General features: G+C 43.6%; 1 protein-coding gene across 2 annotated transcripts in view; it reads right to left on the minus strand.

Annotated features, from left to right (window-relative positions):
- Positions 1-14,381, minus strand: part of mycbp2 (MYC binding protein 2) — a 318,384-nt gene that overhangs the window by 230,384 nt on the left and 73,619 nt on the right. For both annotated transcript variants that reach the window (XM_041843995.2, XM_041843996.2), the window contains exons 10-11: positions 5,226-5,364; positions 4,805-4,881 (exon numbers count right to left, since the gene is read on the minus strand). In XM_041843995.2, the coding sequence (XP_041699929.1) occupies positions 4,805-4,881; positions 5,226-5,364 (216 nt within the window). The remainder of the gene's footprint in view (positions 1-4,804; positions 4,882-5,225; positions 5,365-14,381) is intronic.

Below are 14,381 nucleotides of genomic sequence, written 5' to 3' on the forward strand. Positions count from 1 at the left end.
CAGTACGCCACAGGATGTTTTTGTTCTGGTCAAAGGCAGTCAAGTCTGGGCTTAACCAGGGGCTATATCTGTTCTTAGTTCTGCATTTTTTGAATGGGGCATGCTTATTTAAGAGGAAAGCACTTTTAAAAGAACAACCAGGCATCCTGTACGGACGGAATGAGGTCAATATCCATCCAGGATGGGCCAGGGCTAGCGGGCCGAGGCTAGCAGATGGATCTTCGTGGTCGTCGCAACGGGAAGCCTGTTGAAACCACATCAGACGATTACGTCGGCAGACCAGTCGTGATGGATCGGCGGTGCTCCGTATCAACACTAGGAGGTCCCGTCCAGCAAGGCAGTAAACCCCCAACAACTGCTCCCTGCGCGCCGTTGATGTCGATTAAGGCAGCCCACTGCACCTCTCTAATTCAGAGGTGTTGGGTTAAACGCATTTCAGTTGAACGCATTCAGTTGTGACTAGGTACCCCCCTTTCCCATAATAATTACTAGTTTGTTTCTTAGGATTCTTTCTAACAAGCACTTGTCACATCGCCAGGGGAACCACTCAGTGCACTGGTACTGCAAACATTGTGCACATGTTCAGCATTTTAGATCATGTAGATATCATATGACAACAAAATGTACTGACAATTGCCCAGTAGTCAAATTACATGTCACAACGTTTTGGAAAATGTAGATGTCCATGTCGATAGTGATATTTAGATGACAAGGTAATTTGCAAGGTATAGGCCTATTCATCACTGAAATGTGCCTATAATAACAGCTGTAGTATCATAATAATTGTAAGTCGCTTTGGATAAAAGCGTCTGCTAAATGGCATATTATTATTATTATTATAATAACAGTAATTTTGTAATGTAAAATATGAGACGCAGGGGTGAATAGATCAGGGGATGTTCATTCAAAAAACAACCCGATAGCTGTCAAACAATGCCTATTCAGGGAAGTAGACTAGCCATACGTCCAAAAGGCTACTGACTGGGCGTGTACAGTTATAAGGTCTGAATGCTAGCTGCCACGGTCTCATCTTAGAAAACATGCCATGGTCACTGCCTAGAAAACTCCTTAGACTAGCTAGCATATTATTCAAGCCTTTATTGGCGGGACAGCACAGTGCACAAACAAGGCAGAGAGAGAGGAGTTGGCAGCCCACGGTACCACTGGGCACCAGGGCTATAGATGCACGCATTTTCCACCTCTCAAAACTTAGGCTACTTCTAATAAAGTTAACAAAGCACTCAATAGTCTAGCTAGCTACTGTAATGAATAGTTAGATGTAAAGCTGGTGGACATGATTTATGGACCGGGCACCGCTTGTAATAGACTTTAGCCCCCTCGTCTCCACAGCAAACTTTCAAGTACTAGGCTACTGTAGCTACTAGGCTACTGTATTGTGGGTGCAGTATTCACAACAGAAATGCTACAGCAATTCAATAAATCAATAACTTTTTCAACATTTTGTTATGTTACAACCTTATTCTATAATTGATTCAATTGTTCAATCTCCCCTCAATCTACCCACAATACCTCACAATGACAAAGCAAAAAAAGGTTTTCAGAAATTTTAGCAAATTTATACAAAATAAAAAACGGAAATATCACATTTACATAAGTATTCAGACCCTTTACTCAGGACTTTGTTGAAGCACCTTTGGCAGCGATTACAGCCTCGAGTCGTCTTGGGTATGACGCTACAAGCTTGGCACACCTGTATTTGAGGAGCTTCTCCCATTCTTCTCTGCAGATCCTCTCAAGCTCTGTCAGACCTATTTTCAGGTCTGTCCAGCGATGTTAGATCAGGTTTAAGTCCGGGCTCTGGCTGGGCCACTCAAGGACATTCAGAGACTTGTCCTGAAGTCACTCCTGCATTGTCTTGGCTGTGTGCTTACGGTCGTTGTCCTGTTGGAAGGTAAAGCTTCACCCCAGTCTGAGGTCCTGAGAGCTCTGGAGCAGGTTTTCGTCAAGGATCTCTCAGTACTTTGCTCCGTTCATCTTTCCCTCCATCCTGACTAGTCTCCCAGTCCCTGCCGCTGAAAAACATCCCCACAGCATGATGCTGCCACCACCATACTTCACCGTAGGGATGGTGCCAGGTTTCCTCCAGACGTAACGCTTGGCATTCAGGCCAAAGAGTTAAATCTTGGTTTCATCAGACCAGAGAATCTTGTTTCTCATGGTCTGAGATTCCTTTAGGTGCCTTTTGGCAAACTCCAAGTGGGCTGTCATGTGCCTTTTACTGAGGAGTGGCTTCCGTCTGGCCACTACCATAAAGGCCTGATTGGTGGAGTGCTGCATAGATGGTTGTCCTTCTGAAAGGATCTCCCATCTCCACAGAGGAACTCTAGAGCTCTGTCAGAGTGACCATCGGGCTCTTGGTCACCTCCTTGACCAAGGCCCTTCTCCCCTGGTTGCTCAGTTTGGCTGGGCGGCCAGCTATAGGAAGAGTCTTGGTGGTTCCAAACTTCTTCCATTTAAGAATGATGGAGGCCACTGTGTTCTTCAGGCCCTTCAATGCTGCAGAAATTTTTTGGTACCCTTCTCCAGACCTGTGCCTCGACACAATCCTGTCTCATCGCTCTACGGACAATTCCTTCGGACAATTCCTTCGACCTCATGGCTTGGTTTTTGCTCTGACATGCACTGTCAACTGTGGGACGGTATATATAGAAAGGTGTGTGCCTTTACAAATCATGTCCAATCAATTGAATTTACCACAGGTGGACTCCAATCAAGTTGTAGAAACATCTCAAGGATGATCAACAGAAACAGGATGCACCTGAGTTCAATTTCGAGACTCATAGCAAAGGGTCTGAATACTTATGTAAATAAGGTATCTGTTTTTAGGTCAATATATTTAAGCCTCCCTATATCCACTAGTTCCAATATATCCATGATATTTGTGATTTCCTTAAGCGCATGAGGGTGATAGTTTGTAGTGTGATTTCCTTTACGGTCCATTGAGGTATTCAAAACCGTATTATAATCTCCCACAATAATAAGAGTTTTGTATTGCTAGTAGGTTTGATCAATTATTAATATATTTTCAAAGAAGCATGGATCATCATTATTTGGACCGTATAGATTAATGAGTCATATCCTTTTTATGGTCCAATAACATACTTAAAATCATCCATCTACCTTGAGGATCTGTTTGGACAATTTGCACATTCTGATAAATATTGTTAATTAACATCATCACCCCTTTTGAATTTCTTTGCCCATGGGAGAAGTATATTTCGCCCCCCCCCAGTCCTTTTTCCATCTAAATTGTTGAATTAGTTTCCTGTTAACAATAGATATTATAGATATTATGTTAACATTAATTAAAATGTTTCCGACCCGCAATATAATTGTTCTGAACCGCGAGCCGACCAACTGTTTCAAGGAATGTTTTCACTCCACCCACCAGCTGATTATTTTATTTTTTTGCGGGTCACCTGCAGGGAAGCGTGAGTACCCAACCCCATGCACTCTACTGTGAGGTGGAAATACAGAAAGAGATGGCTGGCTTCCTCTCCCTCTCTATTCTGTCACCTCACCTCTCATTCGCTAATGCTCCTTTTTTCACTCCTCTCCCTTCCTCCCTCTGCCTGCCCCCCTCCCCCTCCTTTGCTGGACCATTATGTGTATTAGTTTTAATCTTTCATTTATTTTATAGAGAGAGAATGACTCCTCAACCCAAGAGGCCCTGGAGCAGCTGTGAGAAGGCGGCAGTGTGGCATCATTTTTGGAAAATTTGAGGCGCTAAAGAAGGTTCCCGGCAAAACAGATGGTCTGTTATCCTTTCAGCTGCTGCTCAGTGCTCAACATTTTCAAACCAACTTAGTTCTTTGTCTGTGTTGTGACAGTAGGCTATTGCAAACATAAGCATGACACAGATTTGATGTTCTTTTTTTCATGATGGGAGTTATGCAGCTATTCTTTTTAAAATAAGTTCTGGTCGGTATAGCTTTAAGTTGTGGTAGTTTGTAGGGATGTGCTGATCTCGTCATACTCGTAATCATAAACGTATCCATTTTATCACACTTGATACTCAATTCATGGCATGGTATACATTGAGTGTACAAAACATTGAGAACACCTGCTCTTTCCATGACATTGACTGACCAGATGAACGCTATGATCCCTTATTGATGACACTTCTTAAATCCACTGTCCAGACAGTTTTTTAACAATTTGAATTCCTCATGCTCGTTTTGCAGTATGGGGGCTTGAATAAAACATGAACAAAAACTCTTAAAACATTCCCTGCATGTCTTTTTTGGGTGTTTTGAGTGACGTCTTCATCAACAATCGCAGAACGTTCCTGTAATGTTTTCACCTCATCAGACGGCAACAGCCTTGTAGGCTGCAGACACTCAAATAAGGAGATGTGATCCAGAAACTGCCTAGCAACGACTAGACTTCGTGCTCTGCATATCTATTTTTTCATATGTCTATGTGGGGCCACTTAGTGCTGGAATGAGGTGAGATGTCTGTCTGTTCCCAAATCTATCAGAAATGGTCCTCATTTGAAGGTCCTGTGTCAAGGTCCTCACTATTATAGGAAGACTGTGTGTGTGTGTGTGTGTGTGTGTGTGTGTGTGTGTGTGTGTGAGAGAAGCGAGTAAGAACAGAACAGGCAGAGCCCTTGTGTTGCTGGTCACACTCCAAAACTAGGAGTAGCAGATTATAGTAGCAGATTAATTATTATTTGCATGCTTATTGAATTAAACCTTATTTCACCCACACACAAACTACCATTAACATTTTTATACTGCAGTTTCATGCATCTCAGTTTGGACAATTCTCGCGTTCTTACCTTTCCTGAGGCCGTTTTCATCAAAGCAAATTCCCTGCCTGCTCCCAGCAATGCTGCCTCCTCGTCAAACCCTGTACCTGGAAAACACACAGACACATTTTGATATATGGACTTCTGCAGAGAAACACAGACGCACAAATTCACACATAAACAAAGACATTATAGATACACAAACAGACACACATATGGAGACAGGCTCATTGCAATCACTGGAATGGAATGAATAGAAAGGTATCAAACATGGTTTGTCTCTTAAACACGCACATATGATGACGCCTCATATGCCAATATCTGACAGAGCGAGATGGTGATCTTGGGTCAGTTTTCCATTTTCCCCACTAATGGTTAAGGTTAGGATTGGGGGAGGGGAAGCTAGTCCTAGGGGGAAATTTCACAGCGGAGCACAGTCAGTAGCACTCACTGATGATGTGTAGGTCTTTCTCCAGGTCAAACAGAGAGATGCCGCAGGCGTGGAGACACTTCCTGGCCAGTTTCAGCTGGAGCTCCTGCTGCAGTGCCGGGTCATTGCTGGTCGCGTATATCCTCACCACAAACCCATCCTGAGGGAAACATGGCAACGGCTTATTTAGTTCCACTTTGAAATACAGCAAGTATGAAGGACACAAATGTTTGTGGTCATAAAAAAGCTTGGACTCATGAGTGGGGTAGGAATATTTCTGTAACTTATTCTCAAAATGTCCAGGTTTTCCAGAAATCCTAGTTGGAAGATAACTGGAATAAGGAGAGAATAAGCAGGAAATCCAGAATCCGTACAACCATAATTTCTGAAATATTTGGGAGCTTTAGGACATCCACAGAATTTTGCAATCCAAGTCCTGAGTAACACACTTGGATGGAAAATTACTGAGGATAATAGCGGACGATATTGCCACTCCTATTTGCCATATTTTCAATTTAAGCCTACTAGAAAGTGTGTGCCCCCAAGCTTGGAGGGAAGCAAAAGTCATTCCGCTACCTAAGAATAGTAGATCCCCCTTTACTGGCTCAAATAGCCAACCAATCAGCCTGTTACCAACACTTAGTAAACTTTTGGAAATAATTGTGTTTGACCAGATACAATGCTATTTTACATTGAACAAATTTACAACAAACTTTCAGCATGCTTATAGGGAAGGACATTCAACAAGCACAGCACTTACACAAATGACTGATGATTGGCTGAGAGACATTGATGATAAAAAGATTGTGGGGGCTGTTTTGTTAGACTTCAGTGTAGCTTTCGAGATTATCGATCATAGTCTGCTGCTGGAAAAACGTATGTGTTATGGCTTTACACCCCCTGCTATCCTGTGGATAAAGAGTTACCTGTCTAACAGAACACAGAGGGTGTTCTTTAATGGAAGCCTCTAAAACATAATCCAGGTAGAATCAGGAATTCCCCAGGGCAGCTGTCTAGGCCCCTTACTTTTTTCAATCTTTACTAATGACATGCCACTGGCTTTGAGTAAAGCCAGTGTTTCTATGTATGCGGATGACTCAACACTATACAGTGAGGGGAAAAAAGTATTTGATCCCCTGCTGATTTTGTACATTTGCCCACTGACAAAGAAATGATCAGTCTATAATTTTAATGGTAGGTTTATTTGAACAGTGAGAGACAGAATAACAACAAAAAAATCCAGAAAAACGCATTTCAAAAATGTTATGAATTGATTTGCATTTTAATGAGGGAAATAAGTATTTGACCCCCTCTCAATCAGAAAGATTTCTGGCTCCCAGGTGTCTTTTATAAAGGTAACGAGATGAGATTAGGAGCACACTCTTAAAGGGAGTGCTCCTAAACTCAGCTTGTTACCTGTATAAAAAGACACCTGTCCACAGAAGCAATCAATCAATCAGATTCCAAACTCTGCTCCATGGCCAAGACCAAAGAGCTCTCCAAGGATGTCAGGGACAAGATTGTAGACCTACACAAGGCTGGAATGGGCTACAAGACCATTGCCAAGCAGCTTGGTGAGAAGGTGACAACAGTTGGTGTGATTATTCGCAAATGGAAGAAACACAAAATAACTGTCAATCTCCCTCGGCCTGGGGCTCCATGCAAGATCTCACCTCATGGAGTTGCAATGATCATGAGAACGGTGAGGAATCAGCCCAGAACTACACGGGAGGATCTTGTCAATGATCTCAAGGCAGCTGGGACCATAGTCACCAAGAAAACAATTGGTAACACACTACGCCGTTTTACAGCCCTCTAACCAATTGTACTATTATGTGTGTTTTTCCGCGTTATTTGTAATTTATTTTGTACATAATGTTTCTGCCATCGTCTCTTATAACCAAAGAGAGCTTCTGGATATCAGGACAGCGATTACTCACCTCGCGTTGGACGAATACTTTTTCTTCAACGAGGCGTTCGCGAAGGATATTCTACAGACACCCAACAAGGCCCAGATCCCCGTCATTCGCGTGAGGAAGAGACGGAGATATCGTGGACGCAGATCCGGGTGCCTTGTAAGGATCCGACGGCGAACGAGTAAACTGCCTCTCCCATCAATCCTATTAGCCAACGTTCAAGCTTTTGAGAATAAAATGGACGATTTAAGATTACGGTTATCCTACCAACGGGACATTAAAAACTGTAATATCTTATGTTTCACGGAGTCGTGGCTGAACGACAACAATGACAACATTCAGCTAGCAGGCTATACGCTACATCGGCAGGATAGAACGGCTGCCTCCGGTAAGACAAGGGGCGGCGGTCTGTGTATATTTGTAAACAACAGCTGGTGCACAAAATCAAATACTAAGGAAGTCTCGAGGTTTTGCTCGCCTGAGGTAGAGTATCTTATGATAAGCTGTAGACCACACTATTTACCAAGAGAGTTTTCATCTATATTTTTCATAGCTGTCTATTTACCACCACAAACCAATGCTGGCATTAAGATTGCACTGAATGAGTTGTACAAGGCCATTAATCAACAGGAAAACGCTCATCCAGATGCAGCGCTCCTAGTAGCCGGGGACTTTAATGCAGGGAAACTTAAATCCGTTCTACCTCATTTCTACCAGCATGTTAAATGTGCAACCAGAGGGGAAAAAACTCTAGACCACCTTTACTCCACACACAGAGACGCATACAAAGATCTACCTCGCACTCCATTTGGCAAATCTGACCATAACTCTATCCTCCTGATTCCTGCTTATGAGCAAAAACTGAAGCAGGAAGCACCAGTGATTCGGCTAATAAAAAAGTGGTCAGATGACGCAGATGCTAAGCTACAGGACTGTTTTGCTAGCACAGACTGGAACATGTTCCGGGATTCTTCAGACAGCATTGAGGAGTACACCACATCAGTCACTGGCTTCATCAATAAGTGCATCGATGATGTCGTCCCCACAGTGACCGTACGTACATACCCCAACCAGAAGCCATGGATTACAGGAAACATCCGCACTGAGCTTAAGGGTAGAGCTGCCGCTTTCAAGGAACGGGACTCTAACCCGGACGCTTATAAGAAATCCCGCTATGACCTCCGACGAACCATCAAACAGGCAAAGAGTCAATACAGGTCTAAGATTGAATCATACTACACTGGCTCTGACGCTCGTCGGATGTGGCAGGGCTTGAAAACTATTACAGACTACAAAGGGAAGCACAGCCGCGAGCTGCCCAGTGACACAAGCCTACCAGACGAGCTAAACCACTTCTATGCTCGCTCGAGGCAAGCAACACTGAAGCATGCATGAGAGCACCAGCTGTTCCGGACGACTATGTGATCACGCTCTCCGTAGCCGATGTGAGTAAGACTTTTAAGCAGGTCAACATTCACAAGGCCGCAGGGCCAGACGGATTACCAGGACGTGTACTCCGAGCATGTGCTGACCAACTGGCAAGTGTCTTCACTGACATTTTCAACATGTCCCTGACTGAGTCTGTAATACCAACATGTTTCAAGCAGACCACCATAGTCCCCGTGCCCAAGAACTCTAAGATAACCTGCCTAAATGACTACCGACCCGTAGCACTGACGTCTGTAGCCATGAAGTGCTTTGAAAGACTGGTCATGGCTCACATCAACAGCATAATCCCAGAAACCCTAGACCCACTCCAATTTGCATACCGCCCCAACAGATCCACAGATGATGCAATCTCTATCGCACTCCACACTGCCCTTTCCCACCTGGACAAGAGGAACACCTACGTGAGAATGCTATTCATTGACTACAGCTCAGCATTCAACACCATAGTGCCCTCTAAGCTCATCACTAAGCTAAGGATCCTGGGACTAAACACCTCCCTCTGCAACTGGATCCTGGACTTCCTGACGGGCCGCCCCAGGTGGTAAGGGTAGGTAACAACACATCTGCCACACTGATCCTCAACACGGGGGCCCCTCAGGGGTGCGTGCTCAGTCCCCTCCTGTACTCTCTGTTCACCCATGACTGCATGGCCAGGCACGACTCCAACACCATCATTAAGTTTGCCGACGACACAACAGTGGTAGGCCTGATCACCGACAACGATGAGACAGCCTATAGGGAGGAGGTCAGAGATCTGGCCGTGTGGTGCCAGGACAACAACCTCTCCCTCAACGTGACCAAGACAAAGGAGATGATTGTGGACTACAGGAAAAAAAAAGAGGACTGAGCACGCCCCCATTCTCATCGACGGGGCTGTAGTGGAACAGGTTGAGAGCTTCAAGTTCCTTGGTGTCCACATCACCAACGAACTATCATGGTCCAAACACACCAAGACAGTCGTGAAGAGGGCACGACAAAGCCTATTCCCCCTCAGGAGACTAAAAAGATTTGGCATGGGTCCTCAGATCCTCAAAAATTCTACAGCTGCACCATCGAGAGCATCCTGACTGGTTGCATCACCGCCTGGTATGGCAACTGCTTGGCCTCTGACCGCAAGGCACTACAGAGGGTAGTGCGTACGGCCCAGTACATCACTGGGGCAAAGCTCCCTGCCATCCAGGACCTCTATACCAGGCGATGTCAGAGGAAGGCCCTCAAAATTGTCAAAGACTCCAGCCACCCTAGTCATAGACTGTTCTCTCTGCTACCGCACGGCAAGCGGTGCCGGAGTGCCAAGTCTAGGTCCAAAAGACTTCTCAACAGCTTCTACCCCCAAGCCATAAGACTCCTGAACAGCTAATCATGGCTACCCGGACTATTTGCACTGCCCCCCACCCCATCCTTTTTACGCTGCTGCTACTCTGTTAAGTATTTATGCATAGTCACTTTAACTCTACCCACATGTACATATTACCTCAACTACCTCAACTAGCCGGTGCCCCCGCACATTGACTATGCAACGGTACCCCCCTGTATATATAGCCTCCCTACTGTCACTTTATTTTACTGTATATATAGCCTCCCTACTGTCACTTTATTTTACTTCTGCTCTTTTTTTCTCAACACTTTTTTGTTGATGTTTTATTCTTACTTTTTTGTTTAAAATAAATGCACTGTTGGTTAAGGGCTGTAAGTAAGCATTTCACTGTAATGTCTGCACCTGTTGTATTCGGCGCATGTGACCAATAAAATTTGATTTGATTTGATTTGATGGACTGAAATCCTGCAGCGCCCGCAAGGTCCCCCTGCTCAAGAAAGCACATATACAGGCCCGTCTGAAGTTTTCCAATGAACATCTGAATGATTCAGAGGAGAACTGGGTGAAAGTGTTGTGGTCAGATGAGACCAAAATGGAGCTCTTTGGCATCAACTCAACTCGCCGTGTTTGGAGGAGGAGGAAAGCTGCCTATGACCCAAAGAACACCATCCCCACCGTCAAACATGGAGGTGGAAACATTATGCTTTGGGGGTGTTTTTCTGCTAAGGGGACAGGACAACTTCACTGCATCAAAGGGACAATGGACGGGGCCATGTACGTCAAATCTTGGGTGAGAACCTCCTTCCCTCAGCCAGGGCATTGAAAATGGGTCGTGGATGGGTATTCCAGCATGACAATGACCCAAAACACATGGCCAAGGCAACAAAGGAGTGGCTCAAGAAGAAGCACATTAAGGTCCTGGAGTGGCCTAGCCAGTCTCCAGACCTTAATCCCATAGAAAATCTGTGGAGTGGGCTGAAGGTTCGAGTTGCCAAACGTCAGCCTCGAAACCTTAATGACTTGGAAAAGATCTGCAAAGAGGAGTGGGACAAAATCCCTCCTGAGATGTGTGCAAACCTGGTGGCCAACTACAAGAAACGTCTGACCTCTGTGATTGCCAACAAGGGTTTTGCCACCAAGTACTAAGTCATGTTTTGCAGAGGGGTCAAATACTTATTTCACTCATTAAAATGCAAATCAATTCATAAAATTTTTGACATTAGTCTTTCTGGATTGCTTTGTTGTTATTCTGTCTCTCACTGTTCAAATAAACCTACCATTAAAATTATAGACTGATCATGTCTTTGTCAGTGGGCAAACATACAAAATCAGCAGGGGATCAAATACTTTTTTCCCCTCACTGTACCTGTCAGCTACTACAGCGACTGAAATGACTCCAACACTTAACAAAGAGCTGCAGTTCGTTTCAGAGTGGGTGGCAAGGAATGAGTTAGTCCAAAATATTTCTAAAACTAAAAGCATTGTATTTGGGACAAATCATTCACTAAACCCTAAACCTCAACTAAATCTAAAAAAGTTGAGGTGACTAAACTGCTTGGAGTAAAACTGTCATGGTCAAAACATATTGATACAACAAGTAGCTAAGATGGGGTGAAGTCTGTCCTTAATAAAGTGCAGCTCTATCTTCTTAACAGCACTATCAACAAGGCAGGTCCTACAGGCCCTAGTTTTGTCGCACCTGGACTACTGTTCAGTCGTGTGGTCAAGTGCCACAAAAAGGGATTTAGGAAAATTGCAATTGGCTCAGACAGGGCAGCACAGCTGGCCCTTGGATGTACACACAGCGCTAATATTAATAATATGCATGTCAATCTCTCCTGGCTAAAAGTGGAGGAGAGATTGACTTGATCACTACTTGTATTTATGAGAGGTATTGACATGTTGAACGCTGTCTGTCTGAACTAGCGCACAGCTCGGAAACCCATGCATACCCCACAAGACATGCCACAAGAGGTCTCTTCACAGTCCTAAAGTTCAGAACAGACTATGGGAGGCGCACAGTACTACATAGAGCCATGACTACATGGAACTCTATTACACATCAAGTAACTGATGCAAGCAGTAAAATTTGATTAAAAAAACAGATAAAAATACACCTTATGGAACAGCGGGGACTGTGAAGCAACAAACAGGCACAGACACATGCATACACACGATAACTAGATATGTGGTAGTGGTGGAGTAGGGGCCTGATGGCACACAGTGTGTAGTGAAATCTGTGAATGTATTGTAATGTTTTTAAAATAGTATAAACTGCCTTAATTTTGCTGGACCCCAGGAAGAGTAGCTGCTACCTTGGCAGCAGCTAATGGGGATCCATAATAAATACAAATACAAACACAAACATGCAAAGTCAGGCATCCCTGACATGCAAAGAACTTTGGATATAATGCTTGGAAAGGCCGTTTTCAGCACTATATGCTAGATATAGCATCAGGCCCTCTATCTCTCTCTCTCTCATAATTTCCACTGTTTGAAAAGTAAGAAATTCTAATAAAAGCAATCCAAGTTAAAATTAATTGTCCAGTGAAAATCTAACTTTTAAAAGTTAATATTCTGTTAACTCATACACAAATAATGTTGTTGACGCATCATATACTCATATTTATGGCCAAAGCATTAATTGGAGAAAAACCCACTTAAAAAAACCCACCTCAAACTTCTACCTCAAACAGACCATTGCAAAAATGCTTGCTATTTCCTCAGAGGATAATGTTATCCTCCTGAGGAGGATGAGCTGGCCAATCAGCGGTCTACTCACATTCATATTGTTTTATGACAGGTATACGCTGACACCATTCTGTTGTTGGGGTACACCCACACCATTCCAACACATAAAAGCTGCTTTTAACATACTTAATTAGCATTTTGTGGAAGTAAAACTATTTCACTCATTTTGTAATTACACTGAACAAAAACAAACGCAACAATTTCAAAGATTTTACTGAGTTACAGTTCATATAAGGAAATCAGTCAATTGAAATAAATTCAATAGGCCCTAATCTATGGAGTTCACATGACTGGGAATACAGATATGCATCTGTTGGTCACCGATGCCTTAAAAAAGAAGGTAGGGGCGTGGATCAGAAAACCAGTCAGTATCTGGTGTAACCACCATTTGCCTCATGCAGCACGACATCTCCTTCGCATAGAGTTGATCAGGCTTTTGATTGTGGCCTGTGGAATGTTGTCCCACTCCTCTTCAATGGCTGTGCAAAGTTGCTGGATATTGGCTGGAACAAGCTGTCGTACACGTCGATCCAGAGCATCCCAAACATGCTAAATGGGTGGCATATCTAGTGAGTACGCAGGCCATGGAAGAACTGGGACATTTTTAGCTTCCAGGAATTGTGTACAGATCCTTGGGACACAGGGTTGGTTATGACGCCAAACTGTAGTCAGGTGAAGTCCCTGGTTAGGACGACGAGCACACAAATGAGCTTCCCTGAGACGGTTTCTGAACGTTTAATTTCTGCACATTCGGTAGTGCAAACCCACAGTTTCATCAGCTGTCCGGGTGGCTGGTCTCAGACGATCCCACCAGGTGAAGAAGCCGGATGTGGAGGTACTTCCTGGCTGGAGTGATTACATGTGGACTGCGATTGTGAGGCCGGTTGGACGTACTGACAAATTCTCTAAAACAACTTATGGTCGAGAAATTAACATTCAATTCTCTGGCAACAGCTCTGGTGGACATTGCTGCAGTCAGCATGCCAACTGCAGGCTCCCTCAAAGTGGGAGACATCTGTGGTATCAGCTTCTTGATATGCCACACCTGTCAGGTGGATGGATTATCTTGGCAAAGGAGAAATGCTTACAAGGATGAAAACAAATTTGTGCACAAAATTTGATAGAAATAAGCTTTTTGTGCAAATGTAAAATTTCTGGGATCTTTTATTTCAGCACATGAAACATGGGATCAACACTTTACATATTTTTGTTAAGTATAGTCAATAGTTCATAGAAATCTGGAAACACTCCTCATTAATTGTCTTGCTCCCCCACCCCCTCCAAAAAAAAATGTAATGTGAGAATTGATTTGGGTTGGGCTGTGTCCGGGCTTAGGTTTTCGCAACATTTCATGTTTTGAGTGCAACGCATTGCTGTGGTGAGAGAAAAAAAGTGTGCGCCTTAGATTCTATTTCCACTCTCTGCTCTGATAGATTCTCTCCATCGTTGAACTTCATAATTTATTTAAAATAGTTGAACATGCCTATTAGTTTTACTTTTCTGCTTACAGAATTTTACTGTTTTGATTAGATACACTATACAGTGGGGGAAAAAAGTATTTAGTCAGCCACCAATTGTGCAAGTTCTCCCACTTAAAAAGATGAGAGAGGCCTGTAATTTTCATCATAGGTACACGTAAACTATGACAGAAAAAATGAAGAGAAAAAATCCAGAAAAATCACATTGTAGGACTTTTAATGAATTTATTTGCAAATTAAGGTGGAAAATAAGTATTTGGTCAAT

The sequence above is a fragment of the Coregonus clupeaformis genome, chromosome 23 (genome assembly GCF_020615455.1).
Source record: "Coregonus clupeaformis isolate EN_2021a chromosome 23, ASM2061545v1, whole genome shotgun sequence".
Taxonomy (NCBI): domain Eukaryota; kingdom Metazoa; phylum Chordata; class Actinopteri; order Salmoniformes; family Salmonidae; genus Coregonus; species Coregonus clupeaformis.